The sequence below is a fragment of the Talpa europaea genome (assembly GCF_964194135.1).
Source record: "Talpa europaea genome assembly, chromosome: 12".
NCBI classification, from domain to species: domain Eukaryota; kingdom Metazoa; phylum Chordata; class Mammalia; order Eulipotyphla; family Talpidae; genus Talpa; species Talpa europaea.
Genome location: NC_140079.1, coordinates 62,347,963 through 62,374,607, shown reverse-complemented (window position 1 = coordinate 62,374,607; position 26,645 = coordinate 62,347,963). Strand labels below are relative to the sequence as shown.

General features: G+C 36.1%; 1 protein-coding gene across 1 annotated transcript in view; it reads left to right on the top strand.

Moving 5' to 3' along the window:
• Positions 1 to 4,103: 4,103 nt before the first annotated feature.
• MROH9 (maestro heat like repeat family member 9) overlaps positions 4,104 to 26,645 on the top strand; it is a gene marked incomplete at both ends in the record, with an annotated part of 55,025 nt that continues 32,483 nt past the window's right edge. Inside the window, 5 exons of the mRNA XM_084250073.1 lie at positions 4,104 to 4,121; positions 12,251 to 12,330; positions 15,795 to 15,930; positions 17,251 to 17,337; positions 19,398 to 19,502. Of these exons, the coding sequence (XP_084106199.1) occupies positions 4,104 to 4,121; positions 12,251 to 12,330; positions 15,795 to 15,930; positions 17,251 to 17,337; positions 19,398 to 19,502 (426 nt within the window). The remainder of the gene's footprint in view (positions 4,122 to 12,250; positions 12,331 to 15,794; positions 15,931 to 17,250; positions 17,338 to 19,397; positions 19,503 to 26,645) is intronic.

Sequence of the window (26,645 nt, the reverse complement as noted above, 5' to 3'; positions counted from 1 at the left end):
CATTTAAGGAGTATTTATTCAAAAACATGACTGAAAAGGGCCTCCCTCATGGTGCAGGCAGTTGAGCGCTGCACTGTGAAGCTGTCCACAGCCTCTGCAGTGCAGGTTCAATCCTGGCCAGCCAGCGAGAATCCCACATGCCTCAGCAGACCTCTTCCGTCTCGCAAGCTGCTCCCCTCAGCAGTCTATTTCGTCAGTCTGCCTGTTCTGTTCCCCACTCTGTCTCTGGTGCATCCTCTCACCCTCCCACGCATCTGGCCTGTACCCCAGTTCTTGTATAAATAAATAAATCTTTAAAAAAAAAAAAGAAGACTAAAAACCAACCATCTCAAATCCACAGTAGCTGTGAAAATAATCATCATCACTACTACTAGAGAGAGCACTATAGGTTTATAGTTCCCCCTAACCCCCGAGCCTCCAGGGAGCCATCACTATTTGACTCCTTTGTTATCTCCCCGAAAAAGTAGCACTCACAGCACTACGTTTATTTTTTTTATAACTTATTTTTTTAGTGAATCAAATATAGTCATAGCTCCTTCAGGATCAGAATATTATAACTACTTGCTGCATGTCTCAGGGTACAAACTTATGAGTTGACCTATGCCCAGGCCTGTATGTTTGTGTTCCTTCAAAATTCATAGTGAAATCCTAACCCCCAAGACAATGGTATTAGAAGGCAAGGGTCTTTGGGGAGTATTTTGTTTATTTTACCTGATGAGAGCTCCTTCAGCGCAAGCTCTATTCTCAGAAGGTTTGTCAAAAACAGTCATTGGTAATTGTTTAATGATGCATCTGCCTGAGGTGACAATACCAATAGGCACAAATAAAAAACTGACCAAAATGGAAATTTTGGGAATGAGATTACTCACAAGAGAGTTTGAAAATTCTGACATATTCCTGGGAAGCTAGAAGGCATGATCTTATGCAGGACTCTATACACACCAAGGAAAGACAAGAGAAAGTTCTAATCTCTCACCTCTGTGTGACCTTGGAGCTCTTTGCAATCCGGAAGTAAAGGCTAAGGCAGTTGTATAAACTGGAAATATGGACATAATTCCACAATACATTCTGAGCCTCTTGGCAAAGGCTGAGGACTTACTGGTTGAAAGTCTAAGAAAAAATTCATCCAGTCTCCTAATGACTTCTAAACTAACTAAGCATAGAATTCAATGGTCACACATGACAAAAATACAGACTTGACAGAATTAGTTCAGAAAAGTCCTTACCTTTACAAAATAAAACCAACAACTGTAACAACAAGCATAGCAACCAATTCTGAAGGGGAAAATATGATTTCCAGAGCCACCATATTGCACTATTTAGAATATGCAGATTTTAATTAAAATCATGACACACACAAAGAAAAAGGGAATTACAGCAATCAGTAGAAACTGTCCCAGAGGAAACAGGATGTAAAACTTACTAGATAAAGACTATTAATAAACCATTATAAATACCGTGAAAGAGTTAAAGAAGCCATATCTTTGAAGAACAATGGAATGCACTTTGGCAGTAGAAAGGAATGAAATATCAATATTTGCTAGAATAGAGATGTATTTTGAAAGGATTATGCAAAGTAAAGGAAGTGAGTCACAATAGTCTGTAAATTGTATGATGCCACTTAAATGAAGTGTCTAGAATGTGCAAATAGATGAGAACAGAAAGTAGATGGGTGTTTGCCAGGTGCTGAGGGAGGAGGGAGACAGGGAGTGACTGTTAATGGGCATGGGGTTTCTTTAGGGGTTAATGAAAAGGTTTCAAAATTAAATAATTATACTGGTCAAGTAAATATGAATAAATTGAAAACTACTTGTATACTTTGAAAGAATGAATTTTATGGAATGTGAATTATATCTTCATAACTCTTACAAAAAAAGTATCTCTCCATGTCTCCTGGTTCTCAGATTATGCAAATATTTCTACAATTGATGGATCTACAATTGGGTTGAAGATTTTCAATTTTTCAATAACTTAACAGATGACTCTACAAAGTAGTTATATCCATTTATACCCCCTTAGTAGTATGAGAAAGTTTTGGTTTGTTTTTATCCTTGCCAATATTTGAACTTATCGGTTTTAAATTTTTAATTATCTTTATATATTATATATATATTTAAAATATTTCATTGGTTACATTTCCATGTCTTCAAGGAAAGTTAAATAGTTTTAATGGTTTTTTTCAAGCATAGTTTTCCCCTTCTATGAATTATCCATATGCTTTGTCCAAATTCTATTGGGATATTGATTTACACACCTACCTTTCAGTGCTAATGACATAGGAACCACAAGCTTCTCTCCCCAATAGCAACCAGTGAACACAGTAGCAACTTGGGCATGTCAATACTTTCTAAGGCAAGAACCAAATCCATTCCAGAATGGAATCTTTGAAATATATTGTTGCCATGACAAGTGACAACAAGAACATAGTTTGGTTGATGATTATTTATTTTAATTTGGGATAAAAGATAAAATACTTGAGTTTCTCTTTTTCATCTTTCAGCTAGTGCAGAGAAGTTATATATCAGTAAGTAATTTTTCTCCTATTAATTTTTTACTTAGTCATTTTTTTGCTCTTTTAACCTTATTTTTAAATTTTAAAAACCCTGTCTTTTTTCTACTCTGTTTTCTTAGTTTTTGTTATGTTAAAGAATTATAGATATATTAGAACTAACCACACCATGGGCCCTCTTCTAGAGTTCTGATCAAATTTGCCAATAAGAAGAGTGCATCTTTGTTTTTTTTTTTTAAAGATTTATTTATTTATGCATACAAGAACTGGGGTACAGGCCAGAGGTACAGGGTGGTGAGAGGATTCACTAGAGACAGAGTGGGGAGCAGAACAGGCAGATTGACTGAAGTACACTGCTGAGGGGGGCAGCAGGCAAGTCAGGAGAGGTCTGCTGTGCCATGTGGGTAGCTCCTGGCCAGGGATCTAAGTTGTGCTGCAGTGGCTGCAGAGAGCTTCATGGGTTGTGTCTTAACGCCTTGTACCACCAGGGAGGCCCAGAGTGCATCTTTGTTAATGCTAAATTCTTCTTTTATACCATGTGGTCACATGACCCTCCCTTGCAGTCATCTTGAGCATGTATGCTAACTACGACCGTCTAAAATTCCTATAACTTCACACCCACCAAAGTTTTATATCAAAGTTTGATATGTATTAAAATAAATCAGACATGTATAAAGATAGAAGAGCAGAAATTATTTCATGGAGAACATTCTAGGCCTGTCCTAACATTTCTTCATATAGGTATTTTAATCCCATGAGAATATTAAAGAACAAACTTTTGCTAGAGCAAAGAGTTTGATGTATTTAGTGAAATGTGGACTCTGAAAATAACAATGGAAGCCCTATAGTAATGGACTAAGAGTTGGATTGTGTGTAAATATGATATCTCTGATACGCTTTTGTTCACGTGTTTGGATCCAAGGATATCTCCCTGGGAAGATGTCTGCTGCTTCTCTTGCATGACAGAGGCATAAAGAACGCAAGGTGAACAACTTTGATGGAGAAGTAGAAATGGAGTGTACCCGTAAAGCACTTTCTTTGGCTGTAGTTTTCAACCAAGGATAAGTTGGTAAGGTTGACCAAAAAAGACATCACAAAGATACACCATTGTTGCTGGTGAGTCAGAATGGATAAGAGCAATTCTGCAATTGCTCTGAAATGGCCAGGATCTAATAGCCGGGAAAGAATAACATTAAAAGAGCACATACAGTTCAGAGTCAAGAGGAAAATTCCTCCTTATGAAAATCCAGCAAACATTTGATGTGAGAATAACTCATCTGCTTCCATACTGTATAGTAATTAAAAAGGAATCCAAAGAGGATATAAGCAAAGATTTTACAAGAAATAAAAAGCAGGCAAGAAAGTAATATTTTAAAAAATCAATGACAGTTAAATAATTCTAGAAAAAAATACACCACAGAAGAAAAGAATTTCTTAGAGTTTCATAAAGTAGTTTTATGTATAAAGTATGTTCTCAAAATAGAGATCAGAGAACTTAGGAGAAAGCATTACAGTGTAAGAAAGAAGTGCATGAAAATGATTTTCTCACAAAAACAAAGCCAAAATAAACATTGCTAAAAGCCAGGTAAAGAACATGAAGTGCAAGATTGAGGTAAGCTAGAAAATGTTTAAAAAGGAGATCAAGTATAAGCATAACCAGTACCAATAAATAGAGAAACAAAATAACAGAAGAAATTATTTATGTAAATGTTTTATTAATGTTTAATGTTCATAAAAATTTAATGTTATTAAACTTTTCATGAATATAAAGACTGAAAAGCAGATTAGGTCCCTACAAAAATTAACTCATGATAACCATGAGCTATAACTCATGAGCTATAGCCTAGTAAATGTATTGGTTTACTAAGATAAAGAATGCTTCAGAAATTCAGGAAAAGGAAAATGTTCAATGAACTTCCATAGGGAAAAATATTCAGCTCTTCTAAGCTTTTTCCACAGCAACATTATATAACAATGAAATAATGCCTATAAAATCCTTCCAGAAAATATTGTAGCACAAGAATGTTATATTCAACCCAACTAAGGCTGGGTGAGTATAACATTTTAAATGTAAAAGTACTCAAGAATTGTGATTTCCTTCTCAGATTACTAGAAAGTAAACTTTAGCTCAGCAAGAACTGAATGATAGTGTGCACTGAATTTAAATGTGAGGAAAAGACATGAAAGAAAGTAGGGATTATTATGACAGAGCTGAATGTAAGTATTATAAACCCACCCACCCCCCAGTATAGAAATGATAAAACTTACAAGTGCTAATAAAATAAAGATAAGGGGGCAAGTACATTGCTTTGTTTCATTATTAATATCTAGGAGTTAATAAGTAATGAAGGAGTTAATAAGTAATAAGTAAAATCAAGGAGTTAATATGAGATGCACTAAGTAATTTAATCAACTAAAATTTAATCAACTAAAATCATATGGGTAATGAGGGAGGAGAGGAATTAGAAATAAATAAATTTTATCTTTGCTCATAGTTGAGAACCAACAGGTTCAATTCAAAGTTTTAAGGAATAACTATATTGCAGAAGTTATAGTTATCTTAATCATAATTGCAACAGAATACAAAGCTTTCATATTAAATAAACACACAAACATACCATATTACACATACACACACACACACACACACACAGAGAAAGGAAGGGGGAAAATACCAAATACTAAAGAGCTTAAAAGTAGCAACACCAACAAAGGAATAACATAAAATATAGTGACAAAGCTAAACAAAAATCTTTTATATAAATAAATAAAAATGGATTGAACTCAATTATAAAGAGAAAATATTCTGGTTAAATTATGAATAAAACCTAAATTATGAATAAAACCTAGTGATTTGTTACACACTGGAGACATTATAATACAAAATACTTCAAAAACTTTTAAAAATGTGGGAAAAAAGCACACCAGGAAAATATAAAGCAATAACAACACAAATTAGGAGTTGGGGGTCTTAATTCATACTATCTTAAGTTTCAGGCTTGAAAGCACTAGATGTGATTGTGTTTTAAAACATCACATAATGAGAAAGTTATGATCCATACTGAAGATAAAATAATTATAAAAATCTCTATGATTAAAAAATTTAACCCCAACATGTCTATCTCTTAGTATCTATGCCTTCTATAAATCCCTCTACTTGAAGATGAAAAATTTAGGGAAGATAGGGCTGAAGCTCTAAATAAGATGGGCTGATTCTGTGCATAATATGCCAAAAGGAATTTTACAGTAATGAAAGTTAGTGGTTAGTTGACTTTGAGTTCATCAAAAGGAATATTAACCAACTGGACCTAACATAATCCTATGAGTCCTTGAGGTGAAAAGCAGAAGTCACATATTGGTCATGTAGGAAGATCTACACATGGGGCTAAGTGACAAGGAACTACACACAATACCTAGAGCTGAGAGATGCCCTCACGGGCCAGCAAAACAGGTCTCTCATCTTACAGCTCCAAGAAACCAAATTTTGTCCATGTAAGTGACCTTGAACGAGGACCCTGACCTCAAATGACACAGCAGTTCCTGCTGACACTGATTCCAATCATTTGAGACCCTGAGCAGAACCTGACCGTCTGACCCACAGAAACAATCTAATGACAAATGGGTATTTTTTCAAACCATTAAGTTTGAGCTAATTTGTTACACAGCAACAGAAAATTAATGCAATCTACATACTATATAACATAGTACCATCAAAATTAACAAAGCAAAACAAAGCTATGAGGACATTGTTGGTTTGCATACTAATTACAAAGCTTTCTTTTCAATGTTCACAGTGGCAAGACTTGGTTGAATTCACCTCTGTCAGCATGGCATCAAAGCATCCTAAATTAATTAGAACTGCAGGATACAGAGACAAATGTAAGTGTGTGTATATATGTATGTGTATGAAAGAGAAAGAGACCTGAACATCAATCTTTTTCCATGAATGACCACAAAAAAAACTTTAATGCCCACAGAACTTATATTCATAAAAGATAACCATGTAATTTATAAATTTCTATATATATTCTAAATGTAGAAATATTTTTTGATTACAAGAAATTAGAAAACAATAACAAACCGATAAATAAAACAACCATTGAAACTGTTCTATTTTAAATAATTCTTGGGTCAAGGAGGAGGTTAATTCAGAAATTACAGATTATTGGCAATATTGTGTATCAAAACCTGTAACATGCAGTCAAATGGGTATGCAGAGAAAAATTCAATCTTAGATTACTCAGAATAATAAGCCAGGAAGAGTGAAAATAAATGGATGAAATATCCACAATAAGAAATTAGAAAATTAATAATAAAACCAAGGTAGGCAGCATGAACAAAAGGCATACATAAAGACAAAGTTGAATCCTGATTTGATAAGAATTGATTTAAACATTTGTAGAAATAGTGAATAATTTCAAAATCTGATGCTTTATATGATGACACTTCATTCTATGATATTTTCTTTCCCCAAAAAACCTATATTTGAGTCTAATTCTGAGGAAAACACCAAATAAATGCAAATTGAGGGACATATCACAAAATACCTATATTGTTCAAACTGTCCAGCTCATGAGGAAGGAAAGATTATAAAACAGACCAGAGGAAACTAAGGAGACATGATGACTAAATGCAATATGGGATCCTAGACTGGACCCCGGAACAGGAAAATGATATTAGTGGAAAGACAGGTGAAATCCAAATAAAGTCTACAGTTAATAAAATGGTGCCAATATTAATTTGGTATATGAGAAAGGTATATGAGAGCTCTCCATTTTCTCTTTGCAACTTTCTTAAATCCAAATTTATTCCAAAGTAAAAAAAAATACTTAAAAATTAATTACCAAAGACCTAAAAAGTCTAAATAGGACAATTAAAGATCTATGTTATTAAGAATAGATTTAGGGCCTCCCCTGGTGGTGCAGGCGGTTGAGCACAGCACTGTGAAGCTGTCCGCAGTCTCTACAGTGGGGGTTCAATCCTGGCTGAGCCAGCGAGAATCCCACATGGCACAGCAGACCTCTCCTGTTGTGCCCACTGCTCCCTTCTGCAGTGTATTTTGTCAGTCTGCCTGTTCTGTTCCCTGCTCTGTCTCTGGTGAATCCTCTCACCTTCCCAGACATCTTCCCGGACAATCTAGCCTGTACCCGATTCTTGTATGCATGAATAAATAAATCTTAAAAAAGAAAAGAATAGATTTAAAAATTATCAGAATTTTTTAAATTTACCAGACTTTTTGGTTTAAAATTATGTAAATTTTCTTTTTTAAGCAATCGATGTTAAGAATTAATTGGTTCACTTTTATTGTATCATCTTTGGGGAAAAATACCACCTGTTTATACTTTATTGTTCTTTTAACATGGTTCTATATTCTGTTTGCTAATATTTTTATTAAGTGCTGTTCAGTAATATTCATAGTGAATTTGTCTGAAATTTTGAAATCTGTGTGTGTGTTTACGTGTGTTTGGATGCATACTATCCGTAAGGATATGTCCCACTAATGCAATAAGAGATAATGTTCATTCCCTTTTAACTAGTCTCCTCCTTCTCCCTAACTAGTAACTAAACTCCAGATTCTGCAGAGCTCTTTGAAATGGCACCACATGGTAAGTAATGCTCTAATAAGGCCAATAATGTAAGTGAAATCTTTTAAGGAAAAAATAACTTCTTCGCTGTTTCTCTACTTCAAGTCTGTCATAGTTAATATTCAACTGCTTTTACCTTTTTTTCCTCTCTGAAGAATTGGTTTTTTCATCCTCTTTTACCCCTGGAAATGACCTACCACACTAGTTCAAAAAGATAAAAGTTTTGACCTATCTCACTCTCTCTATCTCAAAAGTTTTGACCTATCTCACTTCTCCCCGCCCCCATCTCCTGGTCCTCAACAACCTAAATCCTTCCTTCCATCTTTACTGTGGAAATGCTTCCCGACAAACAGGGTCAGAGGTAATGACCTACAGAAAGAGGATAAGAAGTTATGCCATAAGCGGGCAAAAAAATGAAAAATATTATTTCCTGTTCACAGCTCAACCACAAAGAAATAAAGACAGAAAAAAAGAAGGAAGCAATGAGAGAGAGAACACTCTTACCCACTGAAATAATGAGAGTAGCTAATACATCTAAAATATTTGTAATATGTTAGGCATGTTCTGAATGTTTCAGTCAAATAACCCATTTAATGGTCACAATGGCCCTACAGAGTAAATACACTGTGTCCCCATTTGTCAAATGAGGAAACTAAAACAGAAGTGACCTGCCCAGGGCCATATAAGTACCAAGTGACAGGAAACAAACCCACAAAGTCTTGTTGCAGAATCACTGGTCTAAGCACCAAGCTATACTGCATCGACCCTAAAACCCAGTTTGCCTACCCTGAAGATGAAGGAAGAACGTTGAATAAATGAATAAATGATGAGGTTAAAGATTTTAAATCAACAGGATTCAGTATTAATAAGGGAAGTGTTTTAATAACCAAAAGAGAGGGAATGATTTCACTAACTTTGGGAATAGTAGGTAAATTCATCCTGATGTAGCCTGCAGTGTTACAGCTCTCAGTACTCAGCCCTGGAAGTGTTGGCAGGGACACAAGAGCACCAGTAACAGCATCACCCCTTCAGTTAGGCACCAGAACAGACAGGAAGCCCAAGACACAAGGGTACTGGATATCGAAGCCTTCCTTTCAGATGCCCATTTTTCTAAACTTCTGATATCTGTTATTTTTAGAAAAAGAAGACATTTCTGTGAGTTAGATATGAAAGAAAAGATGCAGACTCACATAACATTCCAGAGGGCCAAGTTCAGGGCTTCCCTTGAGTATTTTTAGGATTGTTTGGAAAATACTAGAGAAGACTTCAAATTCCCTCAGCATAATGATGTTATGATAATTCCATTTCCCCTACTGGCTAAGGTAGCATCACAACCACACATTATATGTATGTGATTAGAAACATCTCAGATTCAAAGAGAGATTTACTAGTCAAATTGGCATGATTCCAAATTTTCTGGCCAAGAATGACAGCAGATATTGAACAAAAATGTCAATGATATAAGGGATGTATAAAAAGCAGATGGTCAGCACAGAAAAGAAAGCCAAAATAATAAATATAGAAGTTTAAGTCTCACCAGGCAGGTCCTAAAGCTAATATTATGCAATATATTACTAAGTACAGATTTCCAGGAGTGTGACCATTTTATCATTTACTGTGAATTTTCAATGAGAATACATAATGACCAGGAAGTAATTGAAAATGAGATAAAAGGGAAATTTAGCCATATGGTAAAACTAGAATAATAATTCTACTCCTTCAGAGGAGGCACCCAAACATTTCTGGGAACTCTGAGGACCATATTATATATTCTGAACAATAACCCAAAGCCTCATTGAGAAAAAAAGGTGAAATTCTCTCCTAATTCCTATAACTGGAGAACCAGTTCATGTATGTTAGATAATCCTTACTGTTTATCAATTGGCTTTTGGCACTAGTTAAACATTAGTGGTACATACAGTGCATGTGAAAGCAGGCCTCTAACACGTATAGGACAAGCTGCCAATTAGTGAATCAACAAAAGATGTGATGCTGATGTGTTATGGGGGGAAACAATAACCCAGCTATAGAGTGAGAGTGACAAATTTAGCTCCATGAAAAAAAGAAAAGCTATAGCTAACACAGGGCAAAGCAAAAGTTCCTATTATGATAAATCAACTAAATGACAGCAAGTTCCAGGATTGAGTTCACTTAAAAAAGTACTTCTCAATCTTGGGTGTACATTGGAATTGCCTGAAATACTTTTTTTTTTTTTTTAAATACTGATGTCTGGTCTTGAGTATGGACCCATTAAATCTAAATCTCTGAAGGGGTGGTTCAGAAATCAAAATCAATATTTTTAAGCCATTGTTCTCCACTGCCAGTTTTGAGAAACAGTATTTTAGATTTTAAGAATTGCAAATTAATTTCCATGGACTTAAGTCCAATGAGGAACTGGTCTATTAGAAAAGTTCCTCTTGAGGCAATAGTCCCAGAGGATCATTCTCAGACAGAAATAATATATTCTATTAGTTGCTGCTCAAGAAAATAGGGATTAGGAATTTTCTGGTCAAATTGAATGAAAATGGTGACAAAGACTTTTGCTTTCAAAATAGTCAAATCACCATGATTGTTTCATATCACAGTAAGAGGTGTCTGCCAATAGAAGGCTTTTTGTTCTATGGTAATAGTGATGTCTAATGTGCTGATGTGCAACATAGAAAGAATTCTCTTAAAAGTAAATATGATCATGTTTAGTGATATTAGGAAGTGCTTTCTGGAGAGGGAGTGTTTGAAAATGATAAATGTTCTGTTTTCCAGGAAGGTAATAACAAGATGCTTATGCCTAGTAGGGAAATGCTATTTTTTTAGTTTGGCTCCTGTCGGGAAGTTTCTCATTAGTCCGTGTAGAGTGCTTTACCAAGATGTTATTGTGTAGGTGACTTAAATGACAGATATTTACTTTGCACTGTTCTTCAGGCTGGGAAGTTCAAGATACAGAGTACAGCAGATTCAGCAAGTAGCAAGTTTCTTTTCCTGGTTTTTAGATGACCTTCATTTCCTTGTGTCCTCACGTAGTGGAGAGAAAGCAAGCTCTTCTGTGCCTCTTGTTATCATGCGGCTCTACCCTCATGATCTCTCCTAAACCTAATTATCTCCCAAAGGCTCCATCTCCAAATAGTATTTCCCTGTTGATTAGCATTTCAACATATGAATTTTGAGGGAACACAAACATCTAACTCACAATGTAGACTTAATAGACAGACAGATGGCGCTGTGCATCAAGAGAGCTTTCACGTCCCAAAGAAGAAAAGCAAAATCCCATAAAACTCAATATTGGCGTCAGAGCAGCAACACTGAGCAAATAGAGAAGGGTCTTTCTTAGGGTGGTAAGTAATCAGGAGCAGGCAGCTGCCTGTGCATTAGCGGGAATGAATCACCATTGAAATATCATTACTGCACAGCAGTACCTAAAAGAAAGTTTTGAGTTATTTCAGAAGTAGAAACTGAGTGTTTCTAAAAACTACTCGCGGACTTGATAGGAGAGAGGGACATTGACACAGAGGCTTGAATAAACAAGAATGGGGACCTATTAGGCTTTCTCCAGTTCTTCAGTTACTTGTAGAATTAGAAATTCTTAATGGAGTCCCATTTATTGTCACTTTTATAGTTATTACTAAGTTCATTTATTTTCTTACATCGTTGTTCATTTTGATACAGTATTTGATTTCTTCCATGAGGTTAAATAGTTATGTTAGAGAGCTGTGTACTTACCAGCCTGTGATCCTTATTTTATAGTGTGAATTTAGACAATGTCCCAAAAGGCCTGACTTAAATCACCCAATGATATTTTTATCAGGAGATTTCACAGTGAGTAGCTTGTATGTAACAGGTACAAGCAAAATGGATATATTATAAAATGAGAAAACAATATGTGAAGAAACTTCTAACAAAACTATCCCTAGAATTGCTATTTATATTAACACAGTATTTGGTTGCAAAAGACCACCATTGAGGCCAACATGCTATTGTGATTTAAATCACTATTCGTTTTCATCACCTGTGTAAATTCTTGAGCATAAATTCCTGTTTATGCTCATCCCTCCTGTTTATGCTTATCCCTTTGGTATCTGTAAAAGGGAGAACTACCTATGATATTATACACCTCACAGTCTGTAATTGTTGATTTTTTTTTGTTTGTTTTGGGTTCTTATAGGACTGCAGGGCCTCCAGTCTATTGGATGCATACTCAGGCGTGTTGTGTCATCAAGCCATGATCCTATCCATGAACTCCAGGTATAAAAAACCATGATGCTCTTTTATTTCATTGATTATCTTTAAAATGTAATAGGTAAAAATCACAATTGTGGAAAATAAACTATTACTCCCAATTCCAATATCCTAATTCAGCAACTATTATTTCCCTCTTTCTTGTGATCTTTCCCAATCTATAATCCAGTTATCAAAGAAACATGAACAAGTCACGCATTCAATTTCCTGCACCACTTTTAATTTTGACATTATTTTTATGTTATATTTTTATTTTATTTTATAATTTCATTTTAATGACAGCATATTCCCAATTTTTAATTTTTCAAAATTATATTTTACCAGTATTTATAACAATCATTTTGAACACAAAAGATTTATCTCTGAGAGAAGGTTATCTTCTGGGAGAGAAGGTTCTGATTTAGACAACAAGCAACTATGAAAATGCCTTCTGCTGTATTATTTTGTACATGAAGATTCATTCTTGCTCTATCTTCATACGCGTATCTGCATAATTTAGTAACATAAATACATTTTATTTGTTTCTATTAAACCCAATTAGTAACATGCTGCTCTTTTTTTGACTAATGGAGTCTTTTTTAATTTTATTAGTTTCTACTAAAGTCTTTCTTCTCTTTTTAAATCTTATTTGAAAGTTGCCAGTGAAGATTGTTATATTTATTATCATCCCTTTTCCTCATTTTAAAATATATCCCTTTTGATTTATCTGAGTATATTTCAGTTCTTTCAAAGTCTTAAATTATAACTTAGTTTACTTTTCTCTCATTGTAAATGAGAAAAATTCTTGAGTATCAAGTTTTGTAAATATCTTAAATTTTTCTAATTTTTGAAATGTATTTATCATTGTGCTATTTACAAGTGAGAACATAGATTCTGTTAACTTTTGAAACTGTCTATGACTGAATATTGATAAATTTTGTCAATATTTCATGGTAATACTTGTTCTATCACTCAATAAAATTTATTTCTAACTACTTATTAATTATAATGAAAAAATTTCTTCTGCAGAATTTTTGCCTTTACCTACGGTATACTGATAATTGACTGCTTAAATCTTCTCTTGAAACTGTTTCCATTTCTCCTTGTAGCTTAATAAATGTTTATCATTGTATCTTTAGTAATTTTCTTTAACAATTTGTTTCCTTTGTAGGCTTAATGAGTTTTATAATCTGTGATTTTAATTATTTTTTAGCAAACTTTTAACTTTGTTCCTATGTGGTTTGGGAGGTTGCACTCACATTATTTCTTTATTACTATGTCTTTTATTATTTTGTAATAATTGTGTACTATTAAATACTCTTTTATTTGAATTAAACATTGTGTCCTCCTACAATGGCCCTCTTGATTTATTTCTCATAATGTTTAATATAGTTTCCCAAGCTTTTGTCAGTAGAAATCTACTTTTAATCAATTGTGATTCTTGAAATTAGACATGCAAAAATACCTACCTTGTTCTACTTATCTTACATAAGATATATTACTTTATAATAAACATTAAAATATTTCCTAGTAATTGGTAGATTTGTTCTACCTCTATTTTTGACTTTACTATTTGAAAGAAATATCTCAAAAATTAACAAAAACACATTCATACAGCAATTTAGTGAAAGCTTGTTTTTTTTTTCCCTCAAGTTTCTATACTACCTCGTTGTACATCTTAGACTGTAAAAATATTTACACCACAATTGTTAATTCTGAGACGTCACTGGTTGTAAAATGCATTGGTAATTTAATAACTGCACTTTCAAAATAAGCTATAGGTAGACAATAATTGTATACCTGCTGACAGTTGCCCATGTTGACCCATAGATATACATGTGACTTTCTTCTTTAATATCATGTTCATATCACCAAAGATATTTAACTTTTTGTCTTCTTCACATTTAGAATTTGAAGATCCCTTTTCCATCAACAGTTTGCATGGAATCAGAGTATTATTTTATTTTCCTAATCCTTGTGCATATTTTGGTCCATTTTAGCATTTTTAGGACTGGAAATATGATTTCAAAGTACATCAAAAGTACATTAAAAGTACATCAAAAGTACATTAAAATCAAAATTTTAATTTATATTTTTTTTCCTAAACCAAATCAAAATCATAGATCCTGGAAGTTAGTACCTTCAACTGAAAATTCTACTGGAAATATTTGATAAATAGTTGTTTGGAGTCTGATAATCCATTAGAGATATGAATTAGCTAAATAAATCTTTCCAAGATTTGAAAATAATATATAGTTGACTCTTGAACATCCATGGGGTTAGGAGTACTGATCCCCAAACAATTAAAAGTCCAAGTAGAACTTTGGACTTCCCCAAAACTTAACTACTAATTGCCCACTGTTGACCAGAAGCATTATGGGTAACATACATAATTGATTAACATGTTTTGCCTGTTATTTGTATTATATACTACATTCTTACAATAAAGTAAATTAGAGGAAAGAAAATATTTTTAAGAAAATTGTAAGGAGAAATGCATTAATAGTACTGTTCTGTAGTTATTTATATATTTACCTTATATTAAAAAAATTCACATAAAAGGGAACCCAAGCAGATCAAAACAATATTGTTCAAGGATGGACTGTGTATTTCAGGAGATTTTGTTTCAAGTGGCAGATTTCCAGTAGAAATCACAGAAGTTCCTACCTTACCACCTATACCACCATTTTTAAAAATAATTAAAAAAAATTTTTTTAAGATTTATTTTTATTTATATAAGAGCTGGGGTACAGGCCAGAGTCGTGGGAAGGTGGGAGGATTCACCAGAGACAGAGTGAGGAACAGAACAGGCAGACAGACCGAAAGCACTTGTGAGGGGAGTAGCGGGAGAGGCAGGAGAGGTCTACCTTGCCATGTGAGATTCTCTCTGGCCTGCCGGAATTGAACAGGCGTTGTGGAGGCTGCGGACAGCTTCACAGTGCTGTGTTCAATCATCTGCGCCACCGGGGAGGCCCTAAAAAAATTTTTTTTTCAACTTAAAAAAATTAGGAAAGACCAGAATCTACGTTGCACATACCAAGGAAGAATAATGGCGTCACAATTTATCTTTTTATCTACTGATAGGCGGTTTTCTTTTACAATAAGGTAGATGGAAGATCCACCCCAACATTAAAAATACTAAAATGTAAAAACAAGTATCACTGATTAGAGAAAAAGTAGTTCAACTGCCTTAGCATGGCTTTGTGGGCTTGGATGGAAATGTAAGCACTGTTTACATCATAATATCTAAGAAGAACTAGATTTTTGATGTTTAAATAATTGATAACTGCCATTTTTACATAGAAATCAATTCCTTTATATTTTAAGCACCGTTATCACTTTTGTGAGGACATTTAAAACCCATGTATTATATAAAGCCAAATTCTGGGCTTTATTTTCTAGTACATTCTCTCCTATCACTAGGAAAAAGCCACTGAAGTTCAGTTACATTTTTCCCTCCTCAAGTTAATAGTAGCACTTTTTTTTGTCAGCTTTGTGGATCCCTTACTACAATTTAAATCTCAACTGAAGATAATAAAGTCATCTTTTCATATGGTGTTTTCTATGCCAACTATGGACAAAGTAATAGAAATGGGGAAAAGTGAAGATGATGAAGAGGACCTAGAGGTATGATTTTTCTTCCTTGAATTGCGATGTGACACTGTTATTCACCCTGTAACCCCACAGGGTGTCTCTAAACAGGTCATAATCTTTTTTTTTTTGGTTCAAAAAAAAAAAACTACAATGTTTATTTAGCAATAACTTTTTCTGGTCTAATTTTTTTTTTCATTTTTATTTTGTATAGTTTTACATCTTTATTCATTTTTGTACAATGAACTAAGGTGTTGACCCCATAAAATTACCACCACCAAGACACCCATGAACTGTCACCATGGACTTTTGTGCTCTTCCCTTTTGTTTTGATCCCTCTCCCTCCCCCACCCCTGCTGAATGGCTCTGATTTAGTTTGCCTGCTAGTTTTGTCTTTATTTTTCCTGATCCCTTGTATAGTTTCCGTATATTCTTCCTATAAGTGAAACCATCCGATATTTTTCTTTTTCCTTCTGACTTATTTCACTGAGCATAATCCTTTCTAGCTCCATCATGTTCTTGTAAATAGCATGAGTTTATCTTTTTTGATTGCTGGATAGTTTTCCATTGTGTATATATATCACATCTTCTCCGTTGTGAATAATACCAAATCTTCTTGATCTGTTATCTGTTTTTGGGCATTTAGGTGGTTTCTATATTTTAACTATTGTAAATAGTGCTGCAATGAACACAGGAGTACACGTTTCCTTTTGAATTAATATTTTGGTGTCCTTTGGTTAGATTCCTAGAAGTGGAATTGCTGGGTCATATGTTGGGTCCATTTTTAGTAATTTAAGGGTCCTCCACACAGCTTCTGAGAGTGGTTGGACCAGTTTGCATTCCTACCAGCAATGTAAAAGGTGAACAAGCTATAATCTTTGTTGTTTTCTCTTACATTCTTTTAAATATAAGACATACTTGGTACTTTATAGCAGTAATCTATACCTCTTGAAACTTTTTGAGTTCTGTAACCTGTGGATTTAATGGATTGTATCTGATTTATAAGAACAAATGGGTGAGTTGATTTTAGCAAGGGTTAGCAAGAATAAGGAATTTATTGGCAAGTGCCACAAAGAAGGTAATAGGTACAGGGAATGGTGGGGGTAGGAGTCCTATAGTCAGATTGAGAACTTCAGTGGTCTCTTTTTCCTCAATATAGCTACACGGTACACTTGCCCTTTAAAGTGGAGAAACAATTCATTGTCTATGGCGTTGGGTGATCACCATAGCACCTTACTTCCTTATCTTCAGTTTATGGATAGAACTTAGGACATCAGAATGCAAAAGTATAGACAGTAAGTAAAATTTTATCTGAAGCTGGTTGATCAGCCAACTGTATAATTTTTTGTTTTTCAGAATTTATACCTTAGTGTTTTAAACATCTTTGAGGACACTCTTCTGATCTTAGTGTCTAAAGACCTCTACAAATTGCAACTCTTAAAGGTAAAGGAAAAATAAATGGTTTTGTTTTCTTGTCATGAGTCTAAAGTGCTCACAACATTTCACTTGTTATTTCTCATTTTCCTTACCTACATCTTCAAATATTTATTTGGCAGCTGAAATTTTCTTTGTCTCCTAGGATGTGCATTGATTCCCAAAATGAAATCACTTCCTTTTATTTGAATTAGAGAAAGACTTTTAAAAATATAGTCCTAGGAAGATGGCATCAACAGGCACTTGAGAAGCCAGGTGGCAATAAGAGAGTGAGCAGGGTTTGGGATAGCAGAGAAGATTAGTTTGATTGGCCAAACTACCTCAGAACCATGTACCAGTGATGGTGTCTGTGCGCTTGCTTCTCCTCCAACAACTCTGGGGCTGGGGAATCCCATGAGCATTCTATCTTCATGGATACCAGAGTATGAGAGGAACAGGTATCTATAAAGACAAAAGGAATGTAAGGGAAAATGGACCAGTTTTGTTTCTTAAATAGAATATCCTTATAGTCTTAAAAAAAAAAAAAAACAGGCAATGTGAGGGAAAATAAAATATGTTGTGCCAATTTGGGCCAAATTTGATCTAAAAGTTTCCTGTGCATTTAAAATAATTAATTTCACAACCCTCTAAAATAGTTATTATTATCCCACTATCACAACTCCCTCTCCATGCATCCTCTTTTAACCAGCCTAAGCTGATCACTGATTATTTACTCTATGTCAGAAACTAAGCTGAACACAGTATATGAGATATCTCACTTAATTCTTAAAATAACCCTATGAACAAGCTACTATTATTTCTCCCATTTTGCAGAGAAGAAAATGGAAGCAGGGAAAGGAGTTATATTATGTGCAAAGCTAATAACTGAAGGAGCTAACTTAGGATCTTGTTATTTGAATACCTTATGTTGTACTTTGTCTACAAGTTCTCCAACTCATTAAAAAAACCCAAAAAATTGAAATCTCACTCCTGCAAGAAAGCATTACCCATTACCCCTACCTAAACTCAATGGGGGCAAATGAAAGGGAAGAAATTTGGCCTACCACTAGCACACATGCCATAGACTCCAGCAGACTGCCTTAAGAATTCTGTAATGGCTGGCATGTGAGGGACATACAATCTATTTCCCTTTCCAAGGTTATAAATATGTCCCTGAGTTTGAGATTTAGAACAAATAGAAGTTACGACAAGACAGATAGAAATCAAAATTATCAAGAACTTTCTAACCAAGCTGCCTCCAGGAATGTACTCTGCAATCATGAGCCAGAAAATTCTGGGTGGCAAATTTCTGGAGGAAGTTCTAGGATCAGATGACATTTTAAGATCAGATAACATTTCAAGTCTTATTTTAAACTGAAAATCATATTTTGTGATTTAAAAAATAAAAGACTATGAATTTTGTGAGAAAATGAAAAGGAAATGCAACTTAAAATCCCAATATAACCTCATGTTACATTCTTCACAATGCCTGACAAAGTGACTTCCCCAGTGAACATTAGTAAACATGTGTGTAATATTAAATTAAAAAAATGCAGGTGAATTTAAATAACCGAACTTACAGAAAAGAAACAGACTGATTGCTAGTTGCAAGGAATACGGGAATAGGGAGATGGGAAAAATGGGTGAAGGTAGCCCAAGGTACATATTTGAATGTTGCTAAGAGAATAGATCTTAAAATTTCTTGCCACAAGAAGTAATTGTAATTAGGTAAGGCAATGGGTAAATTAACTAACATTATGGTAAATGTTTCTCAATATATACATGTATATGCATTAAATTAAATTATAAAATCAGCATGTTATATGCCTTAAACTTTCACAATGTTATATGCCAATTATATATCAATAAAGTTGTAAAAAAAACTAAAAAAAAAAAAAAACCCAGGTGTACATAGTGCACAAGATCAAGCAGTATACTAGATGCTTGTTGCATTTTTGAGATAAATGTAGATTAGGTGTGAAATAATCAGGAGATCATGGGGCCCTTGACATGGTGATGGTGGAGAGGAGAAGGAAGGAATTTGTGGAAATGGACACGTGGTCTTAGAATGATTCTTGTGTTTTCAACAGGAAATGATCACATGGATGAATACAGATAGGTCGTACATGCAGGAACGAGTGGTGGCCATCATCAGCAGGGTGCTAAGTTTTGCCTCCAGAAAAGTGAGGGAATGTGTAAGTCACAGAGTACAGTCATACCACCTACCCTGGAAGGCTGTATTTCTATAGTCCTGCTTTCTAAGACTTGTATTTTCAGAGCATTGAACACCTGCCTGATATTATTGTGCTAATAGGCTGGCCTAGTGGAAATGGAGTCAGCATCCTACATGACTATGTCAATCAGAACAGAGTTCCTCAAACAACTAATTAAGGTGCCTCATACTTTCTACACACAGTGTGAGTGTCAAAACTAAACTTTTGTGGACTCTGGATTCTTCTGTATGGCCCATATCAGTGTTAATTGTGACCTTACAAATTCTGCCATCCTTACTTTCCCCCTAATTTTCCCTTTTCCTAAAATATGTTTAAACCATTATTTATTTACCTTCATTTTATACAAGTAATTTTTAATTGGTTTCATTGGAAAACATGCTAGAAATAGAGCAGACATCTTCTTTACTATTCTCTCCACCTGTAGCCATGTCGGTGTGATGTGTATCCTGCCAAACAGCTTTCTACCTACATATCCACACACTAGTATACAGCTTTACTACTCAGTGTTTCTTTACTAAAACCACATCATATCTACATATTATTCTACAATTGGCTTTTGTATTTGAACAATACAGCCTACTGATGTTTTTATGTCAATTGGTGTATTGCATTTCATTATTACAGCATAGTTTTGTTTGGTTTTTATTTATTTATTTATTTATTTATTTATTTTTTTTTTTATAAAATTTTATTGTTATATTCCCCATACAATTGCAGCCCCCCATTCTGACCCCAATCCCTCCCCTCCTGCCCCCGCCCCCCTAAAAGTGTCTCTGGTTCATAGTTTTTTGTTGATTTTGATTTTCACTTTCTTATAGTTATTCATTTTCCTGGTCCCTTATTTAAGTTTTCTAGATTCCTGCTATGAGTGAGACCATCTGGTATTTTTCTTTTTCTTTTTGGCTTATTTCGCTGAGCATGATCCCTTCCAGCGCCATCCATGTTGCAGCAAATTGCATGTGTTTATCTTTTTTGAATGCTGAGTAATATTCCATGGTATATATGTACCACATCTTCTTGATCCAGTCATCTATTTTTGGGCATTTGGGTTGTTTCCAAAGCTTAGCTATTGTAAACAGTGCTGCTATAAACATAGGGGTGCAGGTGTTCTTTGGAATTGATGTTTCTGTGTCCTTTGGGTAAATACCTAGGAGTGGAATTGCTGGGTCATATGGAAGCTCTATGTTTAGTAGGTCCAGAAATCTCCACACAGCTTTCCACAGTGGTTGGACCAGTTTGCACTCCCACCAACAGTGCAGAAGAGTTCCTTTTTCTCCACACCCTCGCCAACATTTGTTGTTGCTAGTTTTTTTAATATGTGCCATTCTCACTGGTGTAAGATGGTATCTCATGGTAGTTTTGATTTGCATTTCCCTGATGACAAGTGATGTTGAACATTTTTTCATATGCCTGTTGGCCATTTGCATTTCCTCTTCAGAGAAGTTTCTTTTAAGCTCTTCTGCCCATTTTTTGACTGGATTATTTTCTTTGTTGTTGTTGAGACTCATCAGCTCTTTGCAGATTTTTGTGATCAGTCCTTTATCATTAGTGTTGGGTGCAAAAATGTTCTCCCAGTTGGTGGGGTTTCTCTTTGTTTTTGTTATTGTCTCTTTTGCTGTGCAAAAGCTCTTTAATTTGATATAGTCCCAGCTGTTTATCTTTGCCTTCACTATCACTGCTTTGGGTGATGTGTCTGTAAAGATGTCTTTGATGTGCAAATCACGTAGTGTTTCGCCTATATTTCCTTCTATATATTTTATGGTTTCAGGTCTTATGTCTAGTTCTTTAATCCATTTTGAGTTGATTTTTGTGTATGGTGTGAGGTGGTGGTCAAGCTTCATTCTTTTGCATGTAGCGACCCAGTTTTCCCAGCACCATTTATTGAACAAACTTTCTTTGCTCCAATGCATAGTCTTTGCTCCTTTGTCAAAGATTAGTTGACCATAAACCTGTGGGTTTATTTCTGGATTTTCTATTCGATTCCATTGGTCTGTATGTCTGTTCTTGTTCCAATACCATGCGGTTTTGATGATTATGGCTTTGTAGTATAGTTTGAAGTCTGGGAGTCTGATGCCTCCATTCCCTTCTTTTTTTTTCAGGAGAGCTTTGGCTATTCGGGGTTTTTTGTGATTCCATATGAATTTCATCAATAATTGTTCTATTTCTTTGAAGAATGACATTGAAATTTTGATTGGAATAGCATTGAATCTGTATATTGCTTTTGGAAGGATGGCCATTTTAATAATGTTTATTCTTCCAATCCATGAGCAGGGGATGTCTCTCCATTTCTTTGTGTCTTCTTCTATTTCTTTTAACAGTGTTTTATAGTTTTCTTTGTATAGGTCCTTTACCTCTTTTGTTAGATTTATTCCCAAATATTTGATTTTTTTTGTTTCAATAACAAAAGGGATGGTCTTTTTGATTTCTTCTTCTTCAGATTTATTGTTTGTGTATAGGAAGGCTACTGACTTTTGCGTGTTGATTTTGTATCCTGCCACTTTACTGAACTGATTGATGAGTTGAATTAGCTTTTCTGTGGAGTTTTTGGGGTTCTCTATGTATAATATCATATCGTCTGCAAATAGTGATAGTTTGACTTCTTCTTTTCCTATTTGGATTCCTTGGATGTCTTTCTCTTGTCTTATTGCCCTGGCTAGGACTTCCAGTATTATATTGAAAAGCAATGGTGAGAGTGGACATCCTTGTCTTGTTCCAGATCTTAATGGAATTGCTTTCAGCTTTTCACCATTGAGAATGATACTGGCTGTTGGCTTGTCATAGATGGCCTTTATGATGTTGAGGTATGTTCCTTGTATCCCAAGAATTTCAAGGGCTTTTATCATGAATGGGTGTTGCACTTTGTCGAAAGCTTTCTCAGCATCTATTGATATTATCATATGGTTTTTATATTTCTTTTTGTTGATGTGTTGGATAACGTTGATTGATTTTCGGATGTTAAACCATCCTTGTGCCCCTGGAATGAATCCAACTTGGTCGTGGTGAATTATCTTATGGATACATTGTTGGATTCTGATAGCTAAAATTTTATTCAGGATTTTTGCATCAGTGTTCATTAGGGAGATTGGCCTGTAGTTTTCCTTTTTTGTGTTGTCCTTGTTCGGTTTTGGTATTAGTGTAATGTTGGCTTCATAGAACGTGTTTGGTATTGTCCCTTCCTTCTCAATTTTTTGGAAGAGTTTGTGAAGGATAGGCACTAATTCGTCTCTGAATGTTTGGTAGAATTCATTTGTAAATCCATCAGGTCCTGGGCTTTTGTTTTTGGGGAGGTTTTTGATTACCATTTCAATTTCGCTAATTGTAATTGGTCTGTTTAGGTGTTCTATTTCTTCTTTATCTAGCTTTGGGTGATTGTAGAGTTGTAGGAATTTGTCCATCTCCTCTAGATTGTTAAACTTGTTTCCATATAACTGTTCATAGTAGTTACTGATTATTCTTTTGATTTCTGCTGTGTCCGTTGTGATTTCTCCTCTTTCATTGATGATCCTGTTTATTTGTGCTTTCTCCCTTTTTTCCTTTGTGAGCCTGGCTAGGGGTTTGTCTATTTTATTGATTTTTTCAAAGAACCAGCTCTTGGTTTCATTGATCTTTTGGATTGTTTTTTTAGTTTCAATTTCATTTATTTCTGCTTTGGTTTTTATTATTTCTTTTCTTCTACTGGTTTTGGGGTTTTTTTGTTGTTCTTTTTCTAGATCTTTGAGCTTCGAGATTAGGTTGTTTCTTTGCGTTCTTTCTTGTTTCTTGATGTGAGCTTCTATTGCTATATATTTTCCTCTTATTACTGCTTTTGCTGCATCCCATACATTTAGGATATTGGTGTCCTCCTTGTCGTTCAATTCAAAAAATTTTTTAATTTCTTCTTTGATCTCCTCCTTAGTCCAATGGTCTTCCAGTAGTGTGGTTTTTAATCTCCATGAGGTAGGAAAGTTCCTTGCCTTCTTTTTATGGTTTATTTCTAGTTTGATGCCTTCATGGTCAGAAAAGATGGTTGATATGATTTCAATCTTGGTGTATCTGTTGATGTTTGTCTTGTGCCCCAGTATGTGATCGATCCTGGAGAATGATCCGTGTGCGCTTGAGAAAAATGTGTACTCCATTTTTTTGGGGTTTAGTGTTCTATAGATGTCTGTTAAGCCCAATTGCTCTAGGTCTTTATTTAGAGCTTTGGTTTCTTTACTTATTTTTTGTCTTGTTGATCTATCCATTGTTGATAGTGGTGTGTTGAAGTCTCCCACTACGTATGTGTTTTCTCTGATGTCTGTTTTCAGAGAGGACAACAGTTGTCTGATATATTTTGGTGCTCCTTCGTTTGGTGAGTATATGTTAATGAGTGTTATTTCTTCTTGAAGTATTGTCCCCTTGATCATAATGTAGTGACCATTGGGGTCTCTTTTTATCTTTTTGAGTTTGAAATCTGTTTTATCTGATATAAGTATAGCTGTTCCTGCTTTCTTTTTTGGTCCATTTGCTTGTAGGATTGTTTTCCATCCTTTAACTTTGAGCCTATTTTTATCTTTTGTAGCTAAATGTGTTTCCTGGAGACAGCAAAAGGTTGGGTTTTGTTTCTTAATCCAGGCTGCAACTCTGTGTCTTTTTATTGAAGAGTTTAGTCCATTTACATTTAGAGTTAATATTGATATGTTAACATCTGTATTTGCCATTGTGTTTGTCTTTCCTTTGATTTTATTTATTTATTCTTTTAATAACTTTTTTTTTTTTTTGGCCTTCTTTCATTGTTATTCGTCGCTCTGAGGTTCTGGCTTTAGGACTCCTTGTAGTATTTTTTGGAGTGGGGGTTTAGTTGCAATGAAATTCCGGAGTTTCTGTTTGTCTGGGAAGGTCCATATTCTTTCTTCAAAGAGGAAGGAGAGCTTTGCGGGATAGAGTATTCTTGGTTGGCATCTGTTTTCTTGGAGTCTGTTGACTATGTCCCTCCACTCTCTCCTTGCCCGTAGTGTTTCTTCGGAGAAGTCTGATGTCAGCCTGATTGGTTTTCCTTTGAATGTTATCTGTTTCTTCCCTCTTGCCAGCTTCATTATTTTTTCCTTGTCCTGGATTCTTGGGAGCTTTACTATTATGTGTCTTGCTGTATTTTTCCTTTCGTCGTGGAAGTTTGGTGTTCTTCTTGCTTCTTGTATATCAATTTTCAGCTCCTTCTTCACATTTGGGAAGTTCTCTTCAATTATCTCTTTGAATATTTTCTCTGTTCCTACATCTCTCTCCTCTCCTTCTGGTATTCCTATAACTCTTATATTTCCTTTCCTCATGGAGTCAGATAGTTCCCGAAGTCTTTCTTCGTTCTTTTTCCTTCGTACTTCTCTTTCCTTTTCTGTTTTGGTTCTTTTTATTTCTGTGTCTTCAAGATTACTTATTCGTTCTTCCATTTCATCTATTCTGCTTTCATTGCTTTTCCCAGAATTCTTTAGTTCTTCCATTAATTCTTTGATCTCCTGCATTTCTTTTACTTCCCTCTTTAGGGACTCAATTTCTTTCTTCTGACCATTGTTTTCCCTCTCTAGGGACTCAATTGCATTCTTCTGATCGTTGATTATTTTTCCCTTATCATTGTTTTCCTTTATGACTTCTGTCAGTTTTTTAATCACGGCAATTTTAAATTCTCTTTCTGGAAGGCTCAGAAATTCTTCCAAGTTATTGTCGTTGCAATCTGGGGGCTGGCTTTCTTTTTGTGGTGTGCTTTTTCTCTGGAGAGTTGCTAGGTTGCGTGTGGTTCTTCTCCTCCCTACTGTCTGTTTTCTAATTTGCCGTATGCGTTGGGACACTGTGTTGTTGGGACTTGCCGGCATCTTGGGTGGGCTTCTCTGTTCCCCTCTGGTTCTTCCAGGAGTCATCTGTCAGTTTCAAGCAGCCTTTACTGGAGAAAGGTCCCTGTTCTAAAATGCCGATGTGGGGACACACTCCCCTGTGCGCCTGGTCTGCCCCGGCGGTGGGTTCCTGCTCCCCTCTGGGCTTGGACTGCACGCCAGAGGGGGTCTGGCGTGGGCGAACTTCCCCCGCTCACCTCTGGCTCCTGAGGAAGCCTTCTGCAGGTAGTTTTTACTGAAGAAATGTCTCTGTTCTAAAATGGTGATGTGGGACACACTCCCTGCGCTTCTGGTCTCAGGCACACTCTTCTGCGCGCCTGGTCTGCCCCGGCTGTGGGTGCTCGCTCTCCCTGTGGGCTCAGACTACTTGTTCAGAAGGGGCCCGGTGTGGGCTAACTCCCCAGCTGGCCACTAGCTCCTTCAGTAGCCTGTGCTGGGGTCAAGTCGCAAGGTGGCACCAGAGATCTCTCCTAGAGCCCTTGGGGAGCTGATTTTCCACCCCGTGGGACAGGGAGCAGAGCGGGGATGGTAGGGTACACCTCAACGGCTTTGGGGTGCTGTGTCTGCCTTGTGCCCCACCGTCGTGGGGAACCCACGCCCCTAATTTCGTGCCCCGGGTCTCAGTTCCAAAGCCCTCAGTTCCAGGACGCGGGCTGTAGCCCAGATCAGTGGCGCGGGAATGGCGCCTTTTGAATCCCGCTCCCCTGCCTGGGCGCCTTGTTCCTGCTCACTCAGGGAGGGCCTCCGCCTGGGTCTCAGTTCCAAAGCCCTCAGTTCCAGGACGCGGGCTGTAGCCCAGATCAGTGGCGCGGGAATGGCGCCTTTTGAGTCCCGCTCCCCTGCCTGGGCGCCTTGTTCCTGCTCACTCAGGGAGGGTCTCCGCCCGGGTCTCAGTTCCAAAGCCCTCAGTTCCAGGAAGCGGGCTGTAGCCCAGATCAGTGGCGCGGGAATGGCGCCTTTTGAATCCCGCTCCCCTGCCTGGGCACCTTGTTCCTGCTCACTCAGGGAGGGCCTCCGCCGTCTCCCCGCAAGCCTAGGTCGCAGGCGCAGGGGCCTGGGCAGCTGCAATCCGAGCGCCGCTTTCGCACAAGCTTACCGGGGGGCCGGGGCTGTGTGCTGGTGCTGGTCTCCTCCTGGTGGGCGGGGCTCTCTTTAATGGCGCGTGGAGCTCACCTCCGCGGTGGATCCTGCAGGGTTCGCCTCAGCTCCCGTTCACGGGGTGTGGTGGCTGAAATAGTTCCTTTCCACTCCCAGTCCCGCTTGC